The sequence below is a fragment of the Amphiura filiformis genome, chromosome 20, assembly GCF_039555335.1.
Source record: "Amphiura filiformis chromosome 20, Afil_fr2py, whole genome shotgun sequence".
In the NCBI taxonomy this organism is placed as follows: domain Eukaryota; kingdom Metazoa; phylum Echinodermata; class Ophiuroidea; order Amphilepidida; family Amphiuridae; genus Amphiura; species Amphiura filiformis.
Genome location: NC_092647.1, coordinates 25753144 through 25764905, shown reverse-complemented (window position 1 = coordinate 25764905; position 11762 = coordinate 25753144). Strand labels below are relative to the sequence as shown.

Genomic DNA, 11762 nt, shown 5'->3' with positions numbered 1-11762 from the left:
TGGGCTGTGAATGTGGTCCAGGAAGCTGTTCCATGTCAGTGCATTTTGCTGTTGTGTCAATTGGACAACTGTTTGGTTACTGACCAGTGTTTAGAGTAACGTATTGAAGCAATCCTGTGTGCAATTGTGGTTCATTTTTATGGACAGGATTTTAAGATATGATCTTGTGAAAAATTATAAGTTTCTTTTTGAGGTCAGTTTACATTGTCAGTACCCACAAAATTGAGATATGGTAAGGATTTTTTCGCCTCTTTGCAAAATCATCTAGACACATTGTTATTTCAATTTGGAATCCTGAATATTAAAAAAAAAAAAAAAAAAAAATTACCGTGGTTTTAGAAAAAAAAGGCTAGCAGATCCAATATTTCTAGAAAATCGGTAATATGTAAAACAATTCTTGGGGCAACAAAGTGCTATACCACAAGTTTACAAGTGTCTGCTTCCTACGAAAAAGGTTGCCAATTATTTCATGCATATTCTTTTAAAACACTCATGTACTCCATGCTTATGACATTTCCTAATCAGATTTATCGCCTATTCGATAGAAAATCAATCATCTCTAAACCAGTAACATGGGTGAATGTGGATTAGCACTTTATGGCGCCCACCCCCTTCAATTACATAAAGAAAACATTATATTTTTTAATAAAATAGTTCTTCAGTTGGTTTTTTTGTTCTTGTTTTTGAATAGGTAGGGGTAGTAGGTAAGTTCAATCTACACCGTAAGGTTCCTCTGATTTCAACGTTGAATATTGTGTGCGGTTTCCTTTGTCCGCTGAATGTCGTGTGCGGTTTGCTTTGTCGACGATTAATAGAGGAACTAAAGTCAAAATTGTAAATGCACTCAAAATACAGAATGATGTAGTGTAGTTTCCGGTTGCGTCATATGCCCATCCTGTAATGAGATGAAATTATAAGAAAAGTCAGAGATAAATGAACTACTGTACAATGTTTTAACATGCGTGTCTAGCAGCTCCGCGAAATAAGCGCCACTCCTTTTCTCATATGGCTCACTTATTAGCACACCTTTACCATGAGTTATGACCACAACAAATTTGACGTACACTGTAAAAACAGTAGAGCAACACTTTTAAACATTTGAATACTTTATAAACACTTGTGTGTATAATGAAGAGGGTTGTTAAAGCCATATTATAACATTTTCATACAAAATAGATTAGCATTTCTTTGCCATAAAATGTTAGCTTTTACTGTCAGATATATCCCTTTTATTTTTGAGCCGAACAACTACGGCAAAGCAAAGAAAATTGGAATTTACTACCAGTGCATATGTCGCCAATACGAACCACTCCTTCGGTCATGTTATGGTACGACCCTTTGTTGTGTAGATCACCGTCCCGCACGCCATGTACGTACTGCGTGTTATGAACATCGTGTATACGTTCGACTAATAATTCCATCGTAATAATAAAACGCCGGTTCCGTCGTTTTATTCAAAATCTCAGATTTTGACAAATTACAGCACCTAGAGTCTTGATTTTTGCAGGGAATATTGGCTTAATAAAGTACAATATAATCGTGTAAAAATGAATTTTAAAACATCAGTGAGGGCGTCCTCCTCAGGAAATGTTATAATATGGCTTAATTTAAAAACACTAAAATAATACTAAAACACGTAAATATATGAAGATGTTTAGCACACTTTTAACAGGTTAGGTCTTAGTAATAGTACCGCGTCAGCAATGCCTTTAACTTTGTCAGTTCCGGCCCTCCCATCACGATGCCCTAACAGAGAGCGCGAACAGAGGCACGCAGCTCAGTCAGTGAGGTGAGAAGCTCACCACATCAGCTTCGATTGGTTTAGGTAGTGACAGAGGTTCTTTATTAAAGATACCATGTGCGAATGTGGCTATCGTAACACATTTCAGTCCTAGCTTTTTTTATTATTATTATTATTTTGCTACAATACTGTAATATTAGTTATTTTTGGCTGAAATTATTTTGAAAATATGTTGCAAAATATTTTCGGAAGCTTTTCAGATTTTGGTGATATTTTAGGATCATTTTATCATCACCAGAGGATATTTTAAAATAAAAACAGGGTTTAATTCCTTTGACATCATGAAGCGACGGAATTCCGGGGACGGAATGCCTTCACGAATCCTCTCCTTTTTACACACTATTATCAGTGGACTTCGGTTGTATATATAAATGCGCATATATAAATGCGCACGTGACCAGATGGCCAGTGCCATGTTCGTGTTACCTCACTGTCAATCACTGAAATTGCGACCACAGTTCCAGGTGGTGGCCGCATTGCATTATCTAAATTCAGTAAATTTTCATCGTCAACCGTGTAATTGAATGGGATTATTTTGAAATTTTAAAACGCTTGAAATATCACAAACAAATAGGCCTATGTTGATAAATAATATAAATACAAGCTAAAACCGTTGGGGTTCGATAATGAACCCCACAAAATTAACCGACTATATTGGAAAATGCCATACGGCCGGGCGGTTTCACAAGTTGCCGGCTCGATCATGTCATCCGCCGCCTGCACAGTTCTGACCTTAAAGCCAATCATGTCCCCTTTCATACTTTCATGCCGTTGCGACAAGAGGCATGACTTATCAGCCATTCACAAGTCTTGATTGTGTCTGTTTGTCTACAATGCGCGTGTGTCACGCCGCTCGGCGGCAAGCAGCATGATAGTATGAAACCAGCACTACGTCATAGATATGGCCAATTGGCACGCCCATTTAGCACGGAAATTATGAAATATAAGTTTGTAAATCAGCTATATCTAGCTTTTCCGTAGTTATTTTTTTTTTCCGTGATGGAAAACGTTAATAAAGAGTTTATCTTTTGGGTCAAGTTATTTTACCCTTTGCAATCAATGCCACTATTTTGCAAAAGCAATTTTCCTTGCGACCTGTCATTTTCCCCTATACTTTTGCACGGGGAGTTTATGTACATCCGGGTACCTTATATCGTTTAATACGGTATGGCGACTTGTAAATGTCACGTGCGCATTTATATATGCGCATTTATATATACAACCGAAGTCCACTGATTATTGAGACAGCAATACAAGACGTAAGTTATGGAGGGTCATTATAGCAAGAAACTTACCAGACAGAAATCCACTGGCAACAGATCCTAGACTATATGACACATTCACCCACATAACTGCGTTGGTCAGTCTGTCATCTTCGATGCATTCTTTCACAATTTGGTACAATGCAACTATTGCCATGCCTCTTCCGCATCCGAAAACAGCGGATGCAAACATTAAACCCACGTAGCTATGAAATAATTCAAAAATTGGGTTAACCGCCAATGCCAACCCACTGATAGCTGTTGTAAGGTACAGGATTGTTTTAGAAGAGAATCTCCGATTTACGAAAGGAAAGACAAGATTTCCAATTAGATTACCGATTCCTCCAAATGTCGAAAGAGACGTAGCTTTGTAAGGAGCTAACCCTATATCTAGGCCAAATGGTACAAGGTATATCACCCATCCAGTTAAGCAGTAGCCATTGCCAAAGTTATAGATGATCAAAGAGACAAAATGGGAATTGATAAACAACTTTAAGTCGATGTAGTAAAGAACATTTTCAAATAATGACTTTGGTTGTTCACCCGCGCATTTTTGCGAATATTGAGTTTGATGAAGTTCATTGTTGGGTTCAGTGCTTTGATATATGTGGAACTCATCATCATCGTCATCATGAAAGTTTGATAAAGATTGGTTTATTGGTCTTAAAAGTGCTCCAGATATGATCATATGTAAGTTAATACCACCAAGTATCAACATTGTTCCACGCCATCCATAGATGTCACGCAAAAGCTGTGTTAGAAGTGGCATAATCATAACACCAACAGAAAGGCCAGATTGTGAAAAAGCATTGGCTAAACTGTAGTTTTCGTCGAAGTATTTTGCCATTTCGCCCATCACTATAACTTCTGCTCCAATGCTGAAGCCTGAAATAACAAAAACTGAAAAATAAAAACTTGGAACCTAAAAAGTAAAATTTTACACAGGTTATGAAGACCTGCAGCATAGGTCTATTATTATTATGAGCCTTTTAACAACACTTTTTGAGATCATTTTGCATTATTGCATCATATGTAAGTGAACATAAATTATGTTTATTACGTGCCCGGATTGCGTGCCATTGGTCTATTGCCATTTGGTCTAATACCATTTGGTCTAATACTCATTTGATCTATTTATATACAATAATTGGTCTATTACCAGGAAGTCTAATTATCAGCAGAAAGGCAAATTACCAGTCTAATCATATAATGTAATGTACATTTAGTCTAATTTTGTTTGGTCTAGTCACCAGTATGTCTTCTAACCATATAGTCTAATAACATTTAGTTTAATATATCTTAATAATCATTGGTCTAATAACCGTAAGATCCAATAATCGTATGGTCTAATAAGCAGTTAGTCTAATACCATTTTGTTTATTTGCATAATTTAAAGGGGGCACAAAATTGTGTCCCCGTTAACTAGGCCATAAAACACTGTATTTTACGTGTGTCTGTGTGCATAACGCTGTTGCAATAAATTTCAATGTAGAGCTCTGAAAAACGGTAATTTATAGTATGAACGTATGAATAACACATGGTCTTCTCTCTATTCCAGAAAAATACAACACTAACTTGTTTAGACTAAAAAAATATTATACAGTTTTCCTTTAGTTAGTTCTAATGTTTCACTTTCAGCAATGAAAGTCAAATTTTAATGGTCAATTTTGGTAATAAGGGCCAAAACATGTTTTTAGACCATTTTGGTATGCTGTGACAATCAAGCCCAAAGACTTGTACAAAGACTAACTTCAAGTTATACAATTTTTGGAAAACACATTTTCTAATAAAAAAGAAAACTTATGAGCTACCTTTAAGCCTATACTCAAAATGTTGATTGCTTAAACTTGTGCCAAGTCTTAGAATTTTGTGACTACAATTGAAAACAAGATAATTTTACCCCTAATTTATGGAATTACCCAGATGTAATTATTATATTGAAAGGCGAAATTAAAAAGACTAGTTGCGTATGACGTCATCTGTCAATCAAACTGGATCCCTGTTTGTTTACACTATAGTGTCGTGATGATAAGTTGCTGAACGCGGCGGTAAAACCGGGCGCCTTGTTAATTTTCCACCTTCCACACTTTATAGTAGGTAACTTTCTTTCCCGAAGGCACCTTGTAAACAATGCTTAGAAAAGTTACTTTTTGCCTGGTAAAAGTACGTAATATTTCGCCATTTTCTGCGATTCCTTTTCCCCGATCGGCACCAAACGAATCGACCTTCCTTTTACGTGAAATGAACCAATCAAGGGTCGTACGGAGTTTGATTGACATTGACATCAGACGCGAACTAGTTTTTTTTAATTCTGTCTTTAATTGTACCTGCAATGACAAGAGATACCAGTAAGACAGGTACAGATGGTGCTAGTGAACCTATAATGAATCCCATTGATGAGATGAAACTAAATATCATCACTGTGTAACGACCTGAGAAGCGTTTACTTAAGGCACCTGCCAGTGGACCTTCAAAATAAAAATGAAAACAGATTTTAATTATGAGAGAATTCTTTCAAGCTTAAATCTGTTCGAAATTTAAAATTCGGGGACCATCATGGCCATATTCATAGTAGATCTAAATGGAAGGCATAAATATTACGATTTAGATTATATCAAGGGGCTTTACGTATAAAACTCTTCCAATAGAGGTTGTGCATGTGACGTATCAAACTATCATACCGTAAATATGGCGGATTACTCAAATGCATTCAACAAAAGCACAATCTACCGCGACAGTTCGTCTCACACATACAGTAAACCAAAAAATTAAGGTACCAGTTATGTTCACCCCTTGTATATCCTATACGAAGAGAGATATGTCATAATTGAACCAGCTGCCAATAGCTGCATCTTTTTGCTCGAATTTAAGACCTCATTTGTTGAAGTTGGCCAGAAAATAAAGATATGACGATCCAAAAACCCAAGGAAGATGCCAATGTAAAAGTTGCAGTTTGCTCCATTGCGTGCCCTATATTGATTTGCACACAATGCGTTCACGAACAAGAAAACCAGCGCCGTGCTTCCATTAAAATTAGCGTCGTGATTTTATTGATTAGAGCTCAAAAGTGCAACTTTTGATTTCGTTTCTTTATTAGGTTTTACACAACCGTTTCTTTGATTTTCAACAAACGAGGTCTTAAATCAGAGCTAAAGAGTACAAGTATTGGCTGCTTATTCTAATTTTGACACATTTCTTTATATAGAATATCCAGGGGTGAACACAACTGGTACCTTAGTTTTTTTTGGCTTACTGTATAACAAATGCACTACGATCAAATAGGTTGATGACAACATTTGATTAAATGAACTGCGCTGCGCCATGCTTACGGTGAAGGACACTGGTTCAAATCCTTTGTTTGGAGTTAATCAATAATTTCACGCACAGCCTCTATTAATCGATAGCATCTAATTAATCAATTAGAATTAAAGCAACCATGGGCGCCGCCATAAGAAGTTCACCAAGTTCACCAAATCACTGGTGTGTAGCCATTAATAAATATTCAGTGGCAATTTTTGTGAGCCAAGTAAAAATGCAGTTGGGCGAAGTCAATTAAAACCAAAGCAACATGAAAATTGGGCTACTTGTTTGACAACTTTTTACAGTAAATGACAGTCTTAGTCTTCCATATGGCCAAGAGGGCTGGCCCCCGGGATGGCCACCATTCGTCTGTAGGCAGATATCAGCTCTCCTCAACCATGTCAACATCCACACCACGAATGGTGCTTCAAAGCAATCACGCGATTGCCAAACAATTCTGCAAGGCGTTCTGTCAATTACAGTAACGAAAGTCGTTAAACTGTGGGTTTTTTTTAATTGGCTTCGCGCAACTGCATTTTTACACGGCTCATAAAAGTGGTCACTGGGTCCTTATCAATGGTTACACGCCAGTGCTTTATAGTTGTGGGAGGACAAGATATTGATACAGCTATCAACTAAACCATTTTGACCAAATACCTTATACTTTTTAATCTAGTGACATTTTTAAACTGTATACTTTATTATGATACACCCTGTAAGCCTTCGCCACATTCTTTACTACTCACATGTAACAGCTCCGAATCCGGGCACTAACGAAATCATTAATCCAACGATCCATGTGTGCGTTGTAAACTGTTCACGAAGGTCTGGTAGAAGTACACCAAGTGCTTTAACTGTTCCAGTTTCCAGAAGTAAGGCAGTAAATGCTCCATAACAAACCAGCCATGCCCAGCCATGATCGATCTGTACTCCGGCCATTTCAAAACTTTCAAATTTATATTGTAATCCGTGATGTAATTGGATCAATTAACTGTGATAAAGAAGAAAACAATATCGAAATTGAACATAATCTTATTTTATAAATCTGCATTAATGATCGATAATTAACTAAACAAAGAGATAATATTGTGGATTTGATCAAAGTTTACATGTACAAATGGTTTTTAACCTGTATTATAATTCTCTATAATACAAACGCAACAGCCAGTGGTTCAGATTCAAAATGTTATGCCAGTGACATGTAGTAAAATGCTGAATAACGAGTAGCTGTGCAAGCGTTTCGATGTCATACTTTAGCTATAAATAAATATATAGTAACAAATACCAAATATTTTGGTCATTTTCCAGCAGTAAATCATGGTTGTTTTGAACAGGCAGCCTGAACAGGCCCAATTGTCATTTTTCAATAAGTCCATATGACTCGTCCTAATATGAACTAGAGCTGCTGTGGCTCAAGAACCACGAATATCAAGCAGTGGCTTCTAATTTTGACGACCTCTACATGACATTTGACGTCAACAATATATCACTCTCAATTAGTTGTTTGTCATGTTTAGTCCAATTAGACAAATTAGACCTCTAGATAGCCATGATCTTTAATCTCAGATGAGCTCATATTGATTTTATGAAATATTGTCCTCATATCAAGGATGATTTGCCCAAGTTTATGCCCAATCGGGCAAATTTGGCAAACTTATATACATGACCCCATTTGACCTTTGACCTCGGATGACCTCACGTTCTCCTCAAATCCAGGTTACTTTACACCAAGTTTAAACTTAATCAAACATATTTTAATATTTCACATTTGACCTCGGGTGACCTCATGTTGATTTTTCATGTTCCTCTCTTATCACAGATTAGATGCTTTGCACCAAATTTAAGCCCACTTGGGGAAATTTGAGCCCAGAGGGTGTTTGTAAATGAACTGGAACAAGCAACCCAGAGGGTGTATATTAATTTAACCGGAACAGCCAACCCAGAGGGTTGTAAATTAACTGGAACAAGCAACCCAGAGGGTGTATGTAATTTAACAGGAACAGCCAACCCAGAGGTGTATATATTTTAACTGGAATAGCCACTACCCAGCGGGGGTATGACAGCCAGTCCCGAGGAATATGTAATTTAACTGGAACAGCTAATCCAGAGGGAATATGTAATTTAACTGGAACGGGTTAGCGTTCCAGTTATATTACATACTCCCGCTGGTCGGGCTGTTCAAGTTAAATTACATATCCCCTCTGGACGGACTGTTCGAATTAAATTACATACCGCATAGATTTGTTCTCTCTGGACTAGCTGTTCTAGTTAAATTACATACCTGGCTGTTCCAGTTAAATTACACCTCTCATTTGACTGTTCCAGTTAAATTACATACCTCTCTGTTTTGGCTGTGCCCATACGCGCCAATCCGGCTTGAAATGTGGGGGACATTCGCCGTAGAAGCCGGGCGTAGAAGTAGTGATGTAACAGGAATAATTACCATAGCAATGGGTTTACACTATTCTTGAATGTATTGCCATGCACTGTGAACTGCGGAAGGACTCATCACCTGCGTATGTGTGCAATGATAGATTGACTACAATACCGCTGATGATGCGTTTAGGATGGGCTGATGATGCGTTCAGAATCGAACGTGAAAATCTCCCACCCAAAAACATAAGTCCAGTTGCCTAGATTGTAGTTCAAAATATTATTATTACAATACCGCCCTTTTCAAAAACACAGGTTCGGGTGATCAGCATGATGTGAACATTTTATAGAATTACGATCCAGGCCGGGGTGTATTTTAGGAAAACATAATTATCATGACTGTGTCAGTGTTGGACGGTAAATACCAGGTGGCGTCGGTAAACATTGTAAATACAGCGTGTCGTTAAAGTCCCTTATATCATTTTTAAAATGAATGATATATCTCTTGTACAAAGCGTCTTATGAACATAATATGAATGGATTTTTGCAAAGAAGAAACGTGTACAATTGTTTTATACCTAACCTGGCCCGTTTTCTTGCCAATTTTAGATGCACTATTTTTTATCCAAGTCATACATTATCGCTGTTGGACTACAACATTGCATAAATTGGCAGGGCAGCTGTTCATTGCATCGACAATAAAATCATTAAATAACACATCAAAAACCGATTAAAATGGAATCATTTATTTTGATAAGCTACATTATTAGATGACCTTGATATTAATTTACATGCATAAATGCAGTACTTAAAATTTGAAGTCTCATGAGAATCCAACATGAAAGCCTACTTTGCCATTGAAGAAATTTTATGGTCCTTTACCTGGAACTTAAAGCCTTAAATGTACGATTTTCGTCAAATTTTAATTTTGTTATTCTTTATTCAAAATGTTGAAATAATATTAGTAATAACTACCGGGAAGGGTTGCTGTCCATTTTAAGCTGAAATAACATGGTAAAGTGAAAGAAACCCCACTGGTTATTTTGGCCATTTAACATGCAGTTCTATGGGAGGACATATTATCATAATTTTTTCATTATGGTAATATGTCGAACTTTGCTCTGTTGACATACAATGACAACAAATTTGGCCGATTCCATTTAGGTGCAAGTTGGGACATGTGTAAACATTACAAATATGCAAAAAAATCAGGTTTGAAAAAAAATAACCAATTTCATATTATAAGATCGTACATTATGGCTTTAATCAGGTATTGCCTTGATTTGAGAAGTCTGTAGTAATAGAATTGCAATCAAGCTTCGGAATTCCAAAAGCAAATATTTAAAATTGGTAAGCATGGGGATTTTGACTGAAATGAAAGATTTGGGAAATACTACCGGTAAATACTGGGAAATGCAAATAAGGGTGCATTTGCAACGATAAATACTTGGCTTAGCTAGCATAGTAAAAACCGGAACAGTAAAATCACCATTGGTAGCAGGGAGGTGTAATGTTTTTATTTGGTATAGTGAAATAAAGATTTTAACTTTTACTCTGTAACTTGACTAACTTCTTTCCACAGACACACATCAGGTTATGAATATAGTTACCTACTTTGGCTGAGTGGTATTTTCTAAAATGTTTAGAAATTATTTGATAAGAAATTATGAAAATATGTTTTGCGTAATTAGACAATTGAAACAGGAACAACACCATATTTCCAAAATATAAAGTATTGCCAATTCAGTATTTGACCAGGTATCAACTACCATATACTTATGTTTACAAGTGTTTCCCAGTATTTCCGGTATCAGATATGCCATTTTTCCTTCTTTTGCCTGAATTCAAAATTTCCGCACTTTTATTCACCTTCAGCCCATTTTGGGGTCTTTTTTTATCCCAAACGTACACACTATTTCAGTTTCTTTCACGTTTCTGGCATTTTGAGAACATACTACACGTAGGGTGGCAACATGAAAATTTAAAACCCACCCCTGGAATTACCTTTTCTGTCCGGATTGTTCCTTCCGCAAAATGATTTTCAAAACTTTTTGAATCGCCTGAATCGGACAATCCGTTGTGAAGATTCACAAAATTTGCCATTTTTACCCCATTTTTAGGAAAATCTTGCTATTGACATAAATCTGCATATTAACAGAGCGATAATTGTGGGAATGAAACCAAAGAAGGTATGAGATATATTGTTTTTTGTTTATTCTTTAATCATAATTGCTATATTTTCTTCTGTACAACATTTTAAACATGGCTGAAATCACAAAATAACACTTTTGCCAGGACTTTTAAGGTAAATATGTGTGATTTTCACCGTTGAGGGTGCTATTTATGTGCAAAGGCCCGTATTTCCTAAACCGCACAACCAAATTGTCTGATTTTGCACAGGATTTTGCTCTTAGGGTCTAGATTGTAAAAATCAAGAAAGCATAGGCCTAATTGTATATCTTTGGGAAAATAGTTTTATTTGATGACAAAAAATTATTTCGTGCATAACTTTTTCATGCGTGACCCTACAAAAATCCCGGGAAAATCCTATATTGACCTTCATTACGAGCAAAATCTAAATTAGGTAGTCGGGTTTGCACATTAGTTACTTGGAGACAAAATATAATATGGAGTTCAAAGTGCCCACTGCTGCAGATTCTGTTACATTTCACACCGTACATTTGTGTATGTAGGCAGGGGTACACACAATACCACATAATTGTGGTATATTTCATATATTAAAATAATTCAAATCTATTATTAACACAACTATATACCATTGTGTATGTGTGATATTTATTCTTGCTCCGAAGTTGTAACTATATAACACCACTTTCAAAAAGTTAAATCAATATAAAAACGACATGTTTAAAAACTTACAGTACAGTAGCTAGTACTCAAAGCCGATGTTTTTTTTAAACCATGACTCGAGCCATGATTCCAGCAAAACTTGCAACATGGCAAGTGATAATCAAATCCTAACCAACTATGATTGTCATGGCCGACTTACTGTACGCTGCATTCGC

At 36.4% G+C, this 11762-nt stretch overlaps 1 protein-coding gene across 1 annotated transcript; it reads right to left on the bottom strand.

Annotated features, from left to right (window-relative positions):
• Positions 1-322: 322 nt before the first annotated feature.
• LOC140141865 (monocarboxylate transporter 12-like) lies at positions 323-11741 on the bottom strand. The gene is made up of 5 exons (XM_072163737.1): positions 11617-11741; positions 7110-7354; positions 5391-5531; positions 3097-3948; positions 323-895 (listed from the first exon to the last, which is right to left on the bottom strand). Exons 2-5 carry the CDS (start codon positions 7300-7302, stop codon positions 711-713), a joined length of 1371 nt encoding a protein of 456 aa, XP_072019838.1. The 5' UTR covers positions 7303-7354; positions 11617-11741; the 3' UTR covers positions 323-710.
• Positions 11742-11762: the final 21 nt, after the last annotated feature.

What these genes read in the sequence shown, in the direction of transcription:
- LOC140141865 (XM_072163737.1), bottom strand. Translation starts at nt 7,302, where the DNA reads ATGGCCGGAGTACAGATCGATCATGGCTGGGCATGGCTGGTTTGTTAT. An exon ending in GGTATCTCTTGTCATTGCAG is followed by an intron (nt 3,949 to 5,390) that starts GTACAATTAAAG and finishes TTGTTATTTCAG; the next exon opens with GCTTCAGCATTGGAGCAGAA. An exon ending in TGCCAGTGGATTTCTGTCTG is followed by an intron (nt 896 to 3,096) that starts GTAAGTTTCTTG and finishes ATCTCATTACAG; the next exon opens with GATGGGCATATGACGCAACC.